This window comes from Phoxinus phoxinus (genome assembly GCF_949152265.1).
Source record: "Phoxinus phoxinus genome assembly, chromosome: 1".
Lineage (NCBI taxonomy): Eukaryota > Metazoa > Chordata > Actinopteri > Cypriniformes > Leuciscidae > Phoxinus > Phoxinus phoxinus.
Window position 1 is genome coordinate 15,298,530 of NC_136876.1, and position 13,647 is coordinate 15,312,176.

General features: G+C 38.5%; 1 protein-coding gene across 10 annotated transcripts in view; it reads left to right on the forward strand.

The window, feature by feature from the left end:
• The first annotated feature begins 955 nt into the window (after positions 1–955).
• Positions 956–13,647, forward strand: part of dnm2a (dynamin 2a) — a 54,045-nt gene continuing 41,353 nt past the window's right edge. For 6 of the 10 annotated variants that reach the window (XM_079604991.1, XM_079604989.1, XM_079604992.1 and 3 more), the window contains exon 1: positions 967–1,413. In XM_079604991.1, coding sequence (XP_079461117.1) covers positions 1,253–1,413 — 161 coding nt within the window. In that variant the 5' untranslated portion in view covers positions 967–1,252. Of the gene's footprint in view, positions 1,414–13,647 lie in introns of all 10 variants that reach the window. The other 4 variants (XM_079604994.1, XM_079604990.1, XM_079604996.1 and 1 more) reach the window with 3 other exon arrangements.

Consider the following 13,647-nt stretch of genomic DNA (forward strand, 5'->3'; position numbering starts at 1 on the left):
CGCGAATCAGCAAACCGTCTTTTTTCATTAATGTCTACATCTTTATTCAAATGATACATTTTTTAATTATTAGTTTGTTGCGTAACGTTAAGCTGAATCGTGGTTGCAACAAACTAAACTGGGACACACTAAATAAACACACCCAAACGAAAATTAACCTACTACTACTAATAAAATGTAGTTAAACCACGGTGACCACAAATTAACCATGGTTTTGATTAATCATATAGTTTAACCATGGATTGGGTAGAAAAAAAGCAGTGGTTATACAAATAAGTTAGTAATCAACCCACCAAAAAACATGGTTACACTTTACCTGTAGTAAAACTATGGTTAATTTTCATAAGGGACGTTATTTATCTAAATTAAATAAAACAGTAAATGCGTTAAACGACAAATGAGCGCGGCCACAAAATTACGTAAAATAATCAACGTTGTTTAGAACGAACTGTTTAAAAGAACCGATTCGCGGAAATGAGTCGGAATTCAAGAAACAAGAACATGACCCCGATGAGCCAGATCAGAATCCTAAAATAAGTATAATGTTGCATGAGTGTGAGAATTCCGCTTAAAAATTATAAACTATTTTTTTACTAGTGTGGATATATAACAAACTGGATACCAGACAATGTAGGCCTATTCATTGTGTTCTCATGGGAAGACAATATAATACAAATGATTAAAATGTTAACATGGTTAATTAATTCATGGTAATCTTACATTAATTGTATATGTATAATTTAATAAAATTGTAATTATTGTTTTTTTTGGTACAATATTGCAACGTTGACAATTTTCGAAATCTTTTCGTTGAAACTAAATTGACATTAGAGCCGTCCAATAGCACTCCTCCGCCTTTTGAGTCAGAAACGAAGGTTGAGCCAATCAAAAGACAGAACACACCAGGAAGCACTCTGTCGGACCAATCGGACAGCACGACATCGGTTGACAGGAGGCGGGACTCGCGTCACCGGTGGAGGTCGGATGTCGCCTGACCGGATGATAGCGAGAAGTTTTGTTTTGTGAGTTTACGAATGATTGATCCTCAGATCACAACACGGATCTTAACGAATGCGCCGTAATACGTGTCATCTGCCTGTTAGCGAGTTACTTGTGGGTTATTAGTGTTTGGCAGACTGGTCTGGAAGTGTTTGAAGGGTAGAAATTGAACACTTGAGAGTAACGTTAACGTTAACCCGAGCGCCGTGCTGCCGCGAGCCCGTTCCTGCGCGCTGAGAGACGGTCAGAAACCATGGGTAACCGGGGGATGGAGGATTTGATCCCCCTGATCAATAAACTCCAAGATGCTTTCAGTTCCATTGGCCAAAGTTGTAACTTGGATCTGCCGCAGATAGCCGTGGTCGGAGGACAGAGCGCCGGAAAAAGCTCCGTGCTGGAAAATTTCGTCGGCAGGTTGGTTATTATGTTACCCATTTCTCTTTTGGTTTGACTTCGATCGCGTGCTAAAGCTTAGCTCGCTACGTTGATCAGTATCTAACTTAATACGAAGATACACGTCTTATTTATCACTTCCCAGCTGTGTTTTTATACTCGATTCACTTGGATAGGGTGTCATTCACAGATGCGAGTTACGCAGTTGACGTAAGCAGACGCTCGCCTTCATTCATTGAAGTGAAATGGGCGTAAGTGGGAGCGGAGCGCTAAATGGGGAAGTTGGCGGCACCGTGCAACACACACACACACACACACACACACACACACACACACACACACACACACACACACACACACACACACACACACACACACACACACACACACACACACACACACACAACCTTGAGAGTTGAATTGCCTAAATGGGAAATCAAAACCGCTAAGATATTCAGTGCTGTGTCTTAAGTCGTTAAAGTCATTTCCTTATTCACAGTGGTAACGTGTTTACATGACAGTTACGACACTGACACTTCTCTGGACATTGACGTCATGCTTTTGTGTTGGCCTATATGAGCTTATACAAACTCTAACATGTTTTGAGTAATTCATTCAGGTGGTTATTACATTGCATTTTAACATATACGGTAATATGGCACTACATGTTTATGTGTCGTGATATTTGCGTAATACTCCAAGGTATTTTTTTAATAGAGCGATTAAACACTATTTTTTTTGTGCCCTCTTTAAAAATCCAGGCTGGTCACCAGCAAAAGGTATGTTTTGTATGCTGGCACCAGCATGGGATGCTTGTTTGTTGGTCTCCAGCATGGGAGGCGGGAGAGCTGATGGACCAGCAAGCCAGCTCAGTTTTGCTTGAGAACAGCATGACTATACAAGTCCACCAGCTTGACCAGCACTATACCAGTTAAACCAGCTAACCAACATAAACCAGCCTGGACCAACATGGAATTCATGCTGGTTTATGCTGGATTTTTCAGCAGGGTGTGTGGACCGATTATTTTTCCATTGTGAGATTATTTTCATGAGAAATAAGCACATTGCAATCAAGTTATTCCTACTATAAAACATCAGAATGATTAATACTTTTGACGATTTTTCGATTAGATTTCAAAATACACAAGTATTTTGATTTAAATTGCAATTTAAATGAAATGTGTCATTTCCAAATTTGCAATGATGAGAATTATGACCATTAAAAAAACATAATTAATTAAAGATGGCCCTAAATATTACCGGTATATCATCACCGTAATGCAAACTTTTAAAGGTCTTATAAATTCGATTATTTTTTTAAACCAGAGTAAATGTGACGTATACATACTTTGCAATTACTTTGAATAAACACATTTAATAATAATACTATTTGTATTTCCACTTTATAGCATGATAATAAGTTATGTTTGCATTCAAATAATTAATTCGTAATTCATAAAAAATCGCAATGGTTTTAAAAGTAGCCTTTATGTATCATTGCCGTAATGCTTAGTTTTAAAGGTCTTATAAATTAGATTCTCATTACTGTAATACACTTATTTAATTTTTCTATTTAAATCAGAATCATTTCGAAGCGTTACAATTATGCATGAATACTTTGTAATTTAAATAATAATTTCAGCATTATTTTCTCTATGTAGTGAGGAGGTTTTTAAGCGCTACAACAATGGCCATTATCAATAAAAAAAATTAAAAATCAAAATGGTTCTGAAAATAGCTCATATTTGAACGGTTCACTTATACTAGCTACATGCTAGTTCTGCATGCTATGACAATTTCGTTTTATAAAGGTAATATAGATTATTTATTGAGGTATCCAGATACTGTAATATCTGTGCATTTCACATCACTCCTCAGTACTGTGTACATGCGATTATCTTGTGAAAAATAAGTTGAATGAAGTATTATTGTATACAGGAGAGAGTGAGTTTCCCCTTCCTGTTCCACCTGACCTTGAGTTTTGTGTAGGCGACCGCTTGTTTTGCAGTATTCATAGGTCACTGCAGCCACACCTGTATCAGACAGCAGTCACTGATAGGCCTCTCGTTTCAAGCCCTACCGATGCCGCGTCAGTCCTGCTCACTCTCATCTGGGAGAGGAGGACGCTTGTTGCTGTCAATAATCCTTTTGCATTATGAGCTGCACCTTCCTGCGTTCATTTCCTCCCACAATCTTCTGGATTCGCGCGACTGCTCTGTCTCCGGTCCAATTCGAATACATTTAGCCTTGATGGTGTTTAGCAGAGGACCGAGCATGAATCAGACTAATTGTCTGAAATGTAGTTTCCATTTCCCATAGACGTCCATCTCTTGAGAGCTTGTGTATATGCATGTATCCATTTCCTTTTGTCAATGAAGCTGATTAGTCGTGAAGGACTAATATATATAGCAGTTTTGAGATTATTAGGAAAAAAATGCATATGATAAAAGCCGGTTTTATATGATATCCATGCAAAATAAGCTGATATTGTCCTGCAATAATGCCTAGAGGTGTCTCAAGGTTTCCTGGTGGCAAAGGATGCATAGCAACATTATCTTGGATTTCATAATCAGGTTGAGCAGGTTTGTCCATTAAAGGATCAACAATCAGTGTTGGAACTGAGAGTAGAAATTAGAGATAAAACATTAGGTAAAGCTATATTTGGCATCTTATGTCAGATTACACAATGCCAGCCTGATCCGTTTGGCGTAGGGTGTCGTGGTGAGTCATAAATGACAATGGGCGTCGGGACTGATCTACAATGTTTATTATGATACTTACACATTTTGTCCATCAAGATCATTTTCACAGATGAACACAACTTTTATGAATTCTGAAGCCTAAATGCAGTCGCTAAAGTAGGCTATAAACGAACTACACCACGGTCCCACGACTTCAACGTCTACGTTACTAATCTTCCGACAGCTCTTTCAGTTTTAACCTAAGACATTTCCCCAGAGAGTTTGAGGTATAATAGTTTATAAGAGCACAATTATAAGCGAGGCTGTAAAAGCGGACCGAGTTTACCCGTTCGGCGTGATAATGTCCTCGCCAGCCTCCGTAGTCCCATTTAGCCACTTGTTAGCAACCGCCTTTTTCAAGAAACGATATCACGAGTGGTGTACTGATGTATTTTATTTCGTAGAATATAAGGTGAAAGTCTTGAGCTTGTGTTCACCACAGACCTTATTTCAGCTATTTAACCAAAACCTCATTCAAAAAACCCATTGACTTAGGGAGGATGTGCTAAAATGCTAGCTCGCTTCTGCGTTTTGCCTTACAAAGTGATATCATACCTGCACCACTCTGTAGCCTATTCCTGCCTTTATGATGTTTCCGCGGGACTACCATGGCAGAGTAAAAAATAAATAAATGCTAACATGACGAACGATAGGCTAGTGGAGGCGCTTCAGCAACCCATCGAGTACTGGAATTAGCATTAAAGGGTTAGTTCACCCAAAAATGAAAATAATGTCATTAATGACTCACCCTCATGTCGTTCTAAGCCCGTAAGACCTCCGTTCATCTTCGGAACACAGTTTAAGATATTTTAGATTTAGTCCGAGAGCTTTCTGTCCGTCCATTGAAACTGTATATACAGTATACTGTCCATGTCCAGAAAGGTAATAAAAACATCATCAAAGTAGTCCATGTGACATCAGTGGGTTAGTTAGAAGTTTTTGAAGCATCGAAAATACTTTTTGGTCCAAAAATAACACAAAATAAGACTTTATTCAGCATTGTATTCTCTCCCGGGTCTGTTGTCAATCTGCGTTCAGGACTCCGCAGTGACGCTGCTGACGTATGACGCTGATGACGTGTTATCTGGTGCGCCCGAGCTTCGTTTACAGTCTGAGGAAGACGCACGCTATATTCAAGCTATTCTACATTGTTTGCGTGGATATCATTTTTTTAATGGTGCGTAAATGTGCATGTCGCGGATGAGACACTTTTACAGCGTGCGTTTCCCTCAGTCTATAAATGAAGCTCGGGCGCACCAGATAACACGTCATCAGCGTCTTACGCCATCAGCGTAACTGTGAAGGATTGACAACAGACCCGGGAGAGAATACAATGCTTAATAAAGTCTTATTTTGTGTTATTTTTGGACCAAAAAGTATTTTCGATGCTTCAAAAACTTCTAACTAACCCACTGATGTCACATGGACTACTTTGATGATGTTTTTATTACCTTTATGGACATGGACAGTATACTGTATATACAGTTTCAATGGACGGACAGTAAGCTCTCGGACTAAATCTAAAATATCTTAAACTGTGTTCCGAAGATGAACGGAGGTCTTACGGGCTTAGAACGACATGAGGGTGAGTCATTAATGACATTATTTTCATTTTTGGGTGAACTAACCCTTTAAGCTAGGACATTCATTGTTTGTTTACACTCTTGTGAAGTCAGTCGACATCACGCACGCCATTATGGACGGCTAGCGATGACGTGCGTGTGGTCTGACATGTTTCTTGTCCACGACACAACAAGAATTTAGGATTCAATATCACATAATCTGACACCGTGACTATAACATAAAATATCATACAAATATTGTGTAGTCACAAAAATATTATGTTGTCTGAACCTGGCAACATTATACCGTCATACATTATTATTATTTTTTCCATGTTATATATAGTTTCATATCATCACTGTCAGGCTGAAACCTTAAAATCACTACTTTCCAGGAAATGGAGATTTTGGTGAATTTAATGGTGGGGGTTCATATTAATGTGTCTCTGAAGGAAACTGACTGTCTTCAGAAAAGTTTTGATGGCATTTTCTTTTCCTCTTACCTCTGTATAGTGTTTATAAGCGCAGCGCTGCTTTGTGTACAGCGGCAAGTAACCAAGAAACCGAAACCGCTACTGTTCCATAAGCGCCACCTACTGTCAGAGAGGGGAAATGCATTTTCATTCAGTCCGTCTGCTGTTTTTGCTTTGTGCGGGTGTTTATTATGTAGCGTTATTTCAAAAAGTCAAGACCATTCTGTTTTTGCTTAGTTATACAATCTAATATACAGGTGAAACTCAAAAATTTGAATATGGTGCAAAAGTTCATGTATTTCAGTAATTCAATAGACTCATTACATGCAAAGTGAGATATTTCAAGCCTTTATTTGTTATAATTTCGATGATTATGGCTTACAGCTTATGAAAACCCCAAATTCAAAATTAGAATATTGTGAAAAGGTTTTCATAGCTATAATCATCAAAATTATAACAAATAAAGGCTTGAAATATCTCACTTTGCATGTAATAAGTCTATATAATATATTAGTTTCACCCTTTAAGTTGAATTACTGAAATACATGAACTTTATTTCGAGTTTCACCTGTAAATCGAAAACAACTGCTCATGTTACATGTGTTATTGTGTTTAACATCTTTCTTTGGGTTGTGACTGAAATGCAGTGGTTGCCTCAAACGGCTAGGGATTTTAGACCAGCGAATGTTGGACATGGGTGTTTTGTCGGTCATAAGAACAGAAGTAGGCTACATCTGAAGTAAGTGAATCGCATTTTGTTTTCATGGAGTTATGAGGTTTGGCCGACAGTTTGGTGAGCCAATGGAGTTACAATGTTTAGTCACAAGCTGTTTTTAATACTTTTCATTTCAAACCCACAGAAAGACGTAAAGACCAATAGTAATAGGTCAAAAATGACCAATAGTGATGATATATAATGACGAAATGTAGAGATGATACGTTTTTGCCTGACAGTGACAATATGCTTTATATTATAATAACAATAATAAAAAATGTTTTAATTATAATAATAATGATCAGTTATAACATTAAGCAATCTTATGTTGTGTACATCAAATAAATTGTTTTATTGTGAATTTGTAGCTAATATTTTTTTGTGGTAATTTGTTCACTTTCATATGGCATTGCAAGGTGGTGTGTTTAAACCCAGAAATGTATGGAATTACACTTTTATTAGTGAAGTTTGAAAATAAAGTGAACACACACACAACAGACCTTTTTCACAGACTCGCAGATCATTTCCACAGTTATTAACTTTGCAGGTCTAAGTCAAGATTTTGATATTTTCTTTAAAGTAAAGTACATTTATAACTCTGCACTTGGAATTAAATGACAGAAAACTAGTTAACGCTTCTGTGTGAGTGTGATCTTTCGCTCTCTGTCTTTTTTGTTTCCTCTTTTGGAAAGTCATATAAATGCTGTCTGTCTGAGTCATCATTCATTACCATCACAAATCTCTGACGTCATGTTTATTCTCTGTTTTATCACAACTAAGGGCCTGATTGCATAGATGAATCATTGTTTGATGCATGCCACATCCACAAGCTTATGTAGGATACATGTCCTGAAAGAGACTTTCCATTCACATTCCAGTCCTCCTTAATATACAGGATATTGCCATGGAAAACCTGGAAATATCATGGCATTTTAAGGTTTTCCACGCCTGAAAAAGTTACAAAAACTGGCTTAATGTGAATATTTCATTAGCTAAATTTGGTGTAGAACTAAACTTGTTATAGTGTTGTCAAACGTACCGACTTCGGTTCCAAGTCGGTACAGAAATATTAAAAATGTGACGTTACCAGCATTTACCTTTTAAGAATCCGTTCAACAGCGGGAACAGGGAAATTATGGTAATGTCAATTTTTTTTAAATTTGGTACCGAAGTCTGTACTTTTGACAACACTAAAGACATAGCCTAGTGATCAGTCTTTTGAGCAAATTGACCAATTTTGAACGGACTCACAAATTGGTCTGAATGGTTTATTAGCTAATCTGTCTAAAAATTAAAGGATTTTTAAATATCATTCAGAATTCTCCAAAAATGTATGAAACATTTATTGGTAAAAATGATCAATTTAGAGTGTGTTGTTCACACTTTAGTCTGGACCAAAAAAGAAAATGGAACATTTAGCCTAGTCCTACACTGTCATTTTTAACACCGAACCTGATACAAAACAAAAAACTGCTTTTATGATGTGTAAGAACTTGCATCCAAAACAATGCTGTGTGAGCTGGGCTAAATTCACTCGATGTATTTGTGTCTGCGTGTGTACTACATATAATGGTATTTTTGCCAGCTGAGAACCCAGGAATAGCTTAGAAAATGTGATGTGTCAAAATAGCGGCAACGAATTGTTCCATTGCACTCAAGTGAAGATCTGCTGCAACGAGACAGCGTTTCCGACACTTGTACCAAACTCCAATGGGCAACGTAGCTTGTCACATCACATCATATCTTTGGGTTCGTTTAGATGTCTTTGGTCCGTCTTGTGTTCGTTTAGATGTCTTTGGTCCGTCTTGTGTTCGTTTAGATGTCTTTGGTCCGTCTTGTGTTCGTTTAGATGTCTTTGGTCCGTCTTGTGTTCGTTTAGATGTCTTTGGTCCGTCTTGTGTTCGTTTAGATGTCTTTGGTCCGTCTTGTGTTCGTTTAGATGTCTTTGGTCCGTCTTGTGTTCGTTTATATGTCTTTGGTCCAACTTGTGTTCGTTTAGATGTCTTTGGTCCGTCTTGTGTTCGTTTAGATGTCTTTGGTCCGTCTTGTGTTCGTTTAGATGTCTTTGGTCCGTCTTGTGTTCGTTTAGATGTCTTTGGTCCGTCTTGTGTTCGTTTAGATGTCTTTGGTCCGTCTTGTGTTCGTTTAGATGTCTTTGGTCCGTCTTGTGTTCGTTTAGATGTCTTTGGTCCGTCTTGTGTTCGTTTAGATGTCTTTGGTCCGTCTTGTGTTCGTTTAGATGTCTTTGGTCCAACTTGTGTTCGTTTAGATGTCTTTGGTCCGTCTTGTGTATTATATTTTAGTCGAAACCGCACCAGAGTTTTTTGGAAGCTGAAAGTGTTGGTCTCGGTTTGGTTCGCTCCTGGGTTCGAATGGCAGCGTTCCATTCACACTTATTAAAATGAACCGCACTAATAGAGAAATCTCACAGTAGTGCGTTTTTATCGAACCAAACTTGTCAAGTGTGGACACACCGCAATGCTGAAGTTCCCAACTTCCCACTTCTGAAGTTGTGTTTACGAGCTAGTCGCGTTCAAGTGCTTTGTTGTCAGAAAGAATGGGAATTGTTGCCATAAGCTTAGTTAAACACACACATGCTTATAGAAATAACATGTGTGTGTTTGTGCAGTGTTTATGATAGAGGCAGGGCAGGGCCGTCCTTCAGGGAGGCAAAATGGAGTCACACTAGCGCTCACCTGACGCCCATCTGCTCATCAGGAATTTCTGGAAGCTCTCGTTTCTAATCACAGACTTAGACAAACATACATTTCATCTGAAATATTTAAATGAGGCCTATGTTTGCATGGCGGCATGTTCTAGTGCTGCTGTGAGAGTTCAGTAAACTTAATTTGGTTATTGTTTATGAGTCTTTAGTTGTAAGACTATAAGGCTCAGAGGAATAGTTTCCCGGAATGGGTTGTGTCTCACAGGTGTTGTTATTTGAATTCACTCGGTCCAGTTTATTGAGTTTGTTCAGAGCGTGGGCTGTTTCATGGATTTAACTTGGTTTACTTGCAGTAAAAGCACTGACTGAACCCTAAAGAGTTTTTTTTTTGTTTTTCAACCATGTTTATGATGTTATCGAACTGTAACTCAGCACTTATGACTCAACAATAAGAATTTATTTGACTATTTCTAGTCAACATTTTTAGAATTGTTTATTATAGTTTACTATATGCCCCAAAGTAGCCTGGCAAGTTAAAAATAGTCAACATTTTTTAAAAACCCATCTTGAGACACTATTCAGATACGCTTGCTCTACCTGTTTTTGAAGGCATCTTATCTTATCTGTACTCCTCCTAAGAAGCAATTAAAGTGAAGCCGAGACCAGCCTTATTATACAGTGCTTCTTTAAGACCCATTGGTCAACTAGTTGTTCAGGACTGACAAGTGACAACAAATAATTGTATGTTATTAAATGTTATTAATCTGTGGCAATTAGGGCTGTCGATTCAACTAGCCTATATATTTTTTTTGTGCAATTAATTATGGAAAAAAATAACGCCTTAAAAAATGCTGTGTTGTTTCAACCCAATTTTGGGTCAAATATGGAAAACCCAGCCTTTGGGTTAAATTACATTTTTAACCCAATGGCTGGGTTTGTCCATATTTGACCCAAAATTGGGTTGAAACAACCCAGCATTTTTTAGAGTGCACTTTTAAAGCTCCCGCCCCGGCCTAGACCTGCAGTTTAGTTACGAACATGATGCAGGGCAACAAATGACTGTGTGGTGAATTAGAATGCAGTCTAAATGCCACTAAAATTAGATATGAGGGCAAAAAATGCCCCTCTATGGGGCTTTGTCTTGTGTTTAGGCTATATCATATGATATAGTTTAGCAATTTCAAATGAGCAAGTGTGCTGATTTCTTCTAAATATCCCCATGATGCTAATGTGATATTGGTTTTATACAACAGTCCAGTAAACAAGAAATTGATATTGTGATACATTTTGTACACAATATTGTCTGTTTTTGCTCAAATTTCGCCAGTGAAAATAGTTTAAAACAAAGCCATGTCTTCGAGCAACACACTGTTGTTTCATTACTGAATGAATCTACAGTTTAACAAATAACCTAGAGTGAGCCATTCATCCATTCAGCCGTTTGAATGAATCAGTCTGAATAAATGATTAAATGACTCACTCATTAAGATAGTGACTTGCCGCCACCTACTGGTGGTTTTAGTTGAACATTAGTATTATTTCATTTTTCATTCATATTCATGGGACCTCTGAGCTGCATTAAACAGCCTGGGGAAATATACCTTAAGGCCACTTCAGACCCAACTTATGAAAAAAAGAAGAAGAACTGGAGTGCGTAACAAAAATGAACCGAAATTCAGCGTATAGGCTGCTTGCCTAACAGACATGAGAAATAGGCCTATAGAAAGCTTGAAATGTCTTCTTTTAAACTAACCAATTAGAATCGAAAACAAATACTGTGATTATGTATTCCAAACAAAAGGTGCTTTTATCTCTATAGGCGTGCGTGCGCTCACTAGTGTTGTCTGAAATTGAAAAAATGTGACGATACCAGCATTTCCCTCTAGCATTTTGCGTGCTGTTGGCCGTTGCGTTTACGCGCTCAACATATACTTCTCTGATTGGCCATTGCGTTCACAATCTTTATGTGTGCGCTTGAGCGCGAGGCATAGCCTATATCCCGCCCCCCAGTGGCCTATATGAGTCATTGAGTCTGTAAAAAAAAGTCTTTTTTTATATGAGTCATTGAGTCTTTTTTTTTTTTTTTAGGTAATATAATCTTGTTAAAATGGATTCGAAATATCGTTCAGGAACCGGTATTGAAGTCAAGGTATTGGTATCGATATCAAAATTTTTATCGATACCCAGCCCTAGTCAACAGATGAGGCAATTAAAATGACAGAGTTATGATAGTTTGATTATAAAGTATATTTGAGTCTATGGTTTGGGGATATTACAGTAGCTCTTTCGCCATTATCCTGAACATTGTATAAGCATTTGTTTCATGGGAATGTAACTGTACGTACACACCGCCGCCGACTTGATCTGCAAAGAAGCTCTGGCCGCCCTGTCAAGGACGCTTGGCAAAAAGTACGGGGAAGCTTGTTGACGCTTTAGCCGCTCTGACGTAACAGCGGGAGAAGAGAAGTGTCACTACATGAAATGTTAACAGAAAAAACAAGCAATACATTGACACTAGAAACCTTTTATAATGACAGCATTTATGGTCAAATTTGGTTGGGAAAAAAAGAATAATTAGCTGCTATTATTATTATTATTATTTGCATCTAGTGCAATTGGTCAAATCGGTGTTACCGTGAGCAAATTAATTGCATTCCCGCTTAACGAGCGTTTGTAAATATTTCCAATAAAAGTTGCGCTCATCCTCAAATGTTTATCACTGGATCATCGCGAAGTTGTTGTGTTTGGTGCTGCTGTATTGTGGTTGCGGAGAAGACGTCGGACTCGGAGATTTTGTTTTGGTAGGAACGAAAGTTTACATCGTATGTTTCTCCGGAGTCAGCCAGCGCAAAGGACGTCTCTATTCCGATTGGTTGCTGGCGTTTTGCCGTTGCTTGCCGCTGAACCGCGTCATAGCTCATTACCATAAAGTTGAGCTACTTTCAACTTTCTGATTGACGCTCTGGTCGCTCAAAACGCCCAAAACGCGACGCCGATGGATTTGACGCTCCTTGCAGCTGAGAGAAGCCAGCTTCCATTGAAAATGAATGACTTCCGGTAGCTTTGGAAGCTCAAGTCGGCGTCGGTGTGTACGTACAGTAAGAGAGGTTCTTGGGAGCACGCGTAACATCCTTTTGATTTTCCCGGTGACACCAGCCCGAGTCCTTCACATAGGAAGTCGAGGAAGGTCTCGTCTTTTTTTTTTTTTTAAGTTAACAATGTTAACGCATTGACAATTCAAAAAGTGATTAATACATGCAAATTCTTACACATAACCCCTTTAAGAGTGATTAACTGTAAGACAGCGGCAGGTCAAATAGACCACATTCACTTAAATTCACTATCTATTTTAGCATATCAGATGTTTTGTCCTGTCCGTAAGATATAACTGACTGTTTACTTTCATTTCTTATCATAAAAGCATTTAGAGATGCAAGTGCACGTTATGACTTGAGTTCATTGGCCCAATACGTGCAAGACTGTTCGGTCAGCTGACTCGAATCTCTTTCACACATCCTTATAGGGCCATCTGAAGAGAGAGCTCATTTGGGCACATGGGCAACACCGTATTTGAATAAATAACCACTGGAGCACAGTTGAGTCTGATAAACAACGTCTGTTCAAATATAATAATAAAAACTGCATGGCACGTTATGAGCAACAGTGTTACCTTAGTGCTTTAGCACGCTCTCTGACCTTCTGCCGGGCCTTTATCCGCCATACTAACATTTAGACAGCTGGGAATTAACAAACAAAAGCACTATTCATCTCACGGACACAATCAGAGCTCAGTAAACATTAGTAAGTTACACATATTAATTAGCCCAATCCGTGTCGCATCTGCCGTTAAAACATGCCAAGTAGAACGAATTGAGATTGTTGGTCAAATTTCATCCCGCCGAACTGGATTTTCCAGATCTTTTCTCCTGCTGGTTTCAACTTCCTTGATCATATTGCAGGCCAGCGCCTCCATCATGGCTGTTTATTGCAGGGCTGATGTCATTGTTCTGCGTGACTTCTGCTATCTGGCTCCGGCGGCTGCTTTAGGTGGGGCTGTTGTTCATTTAGCTGTGTTCACTATGGGAGGAGTATAAAACTG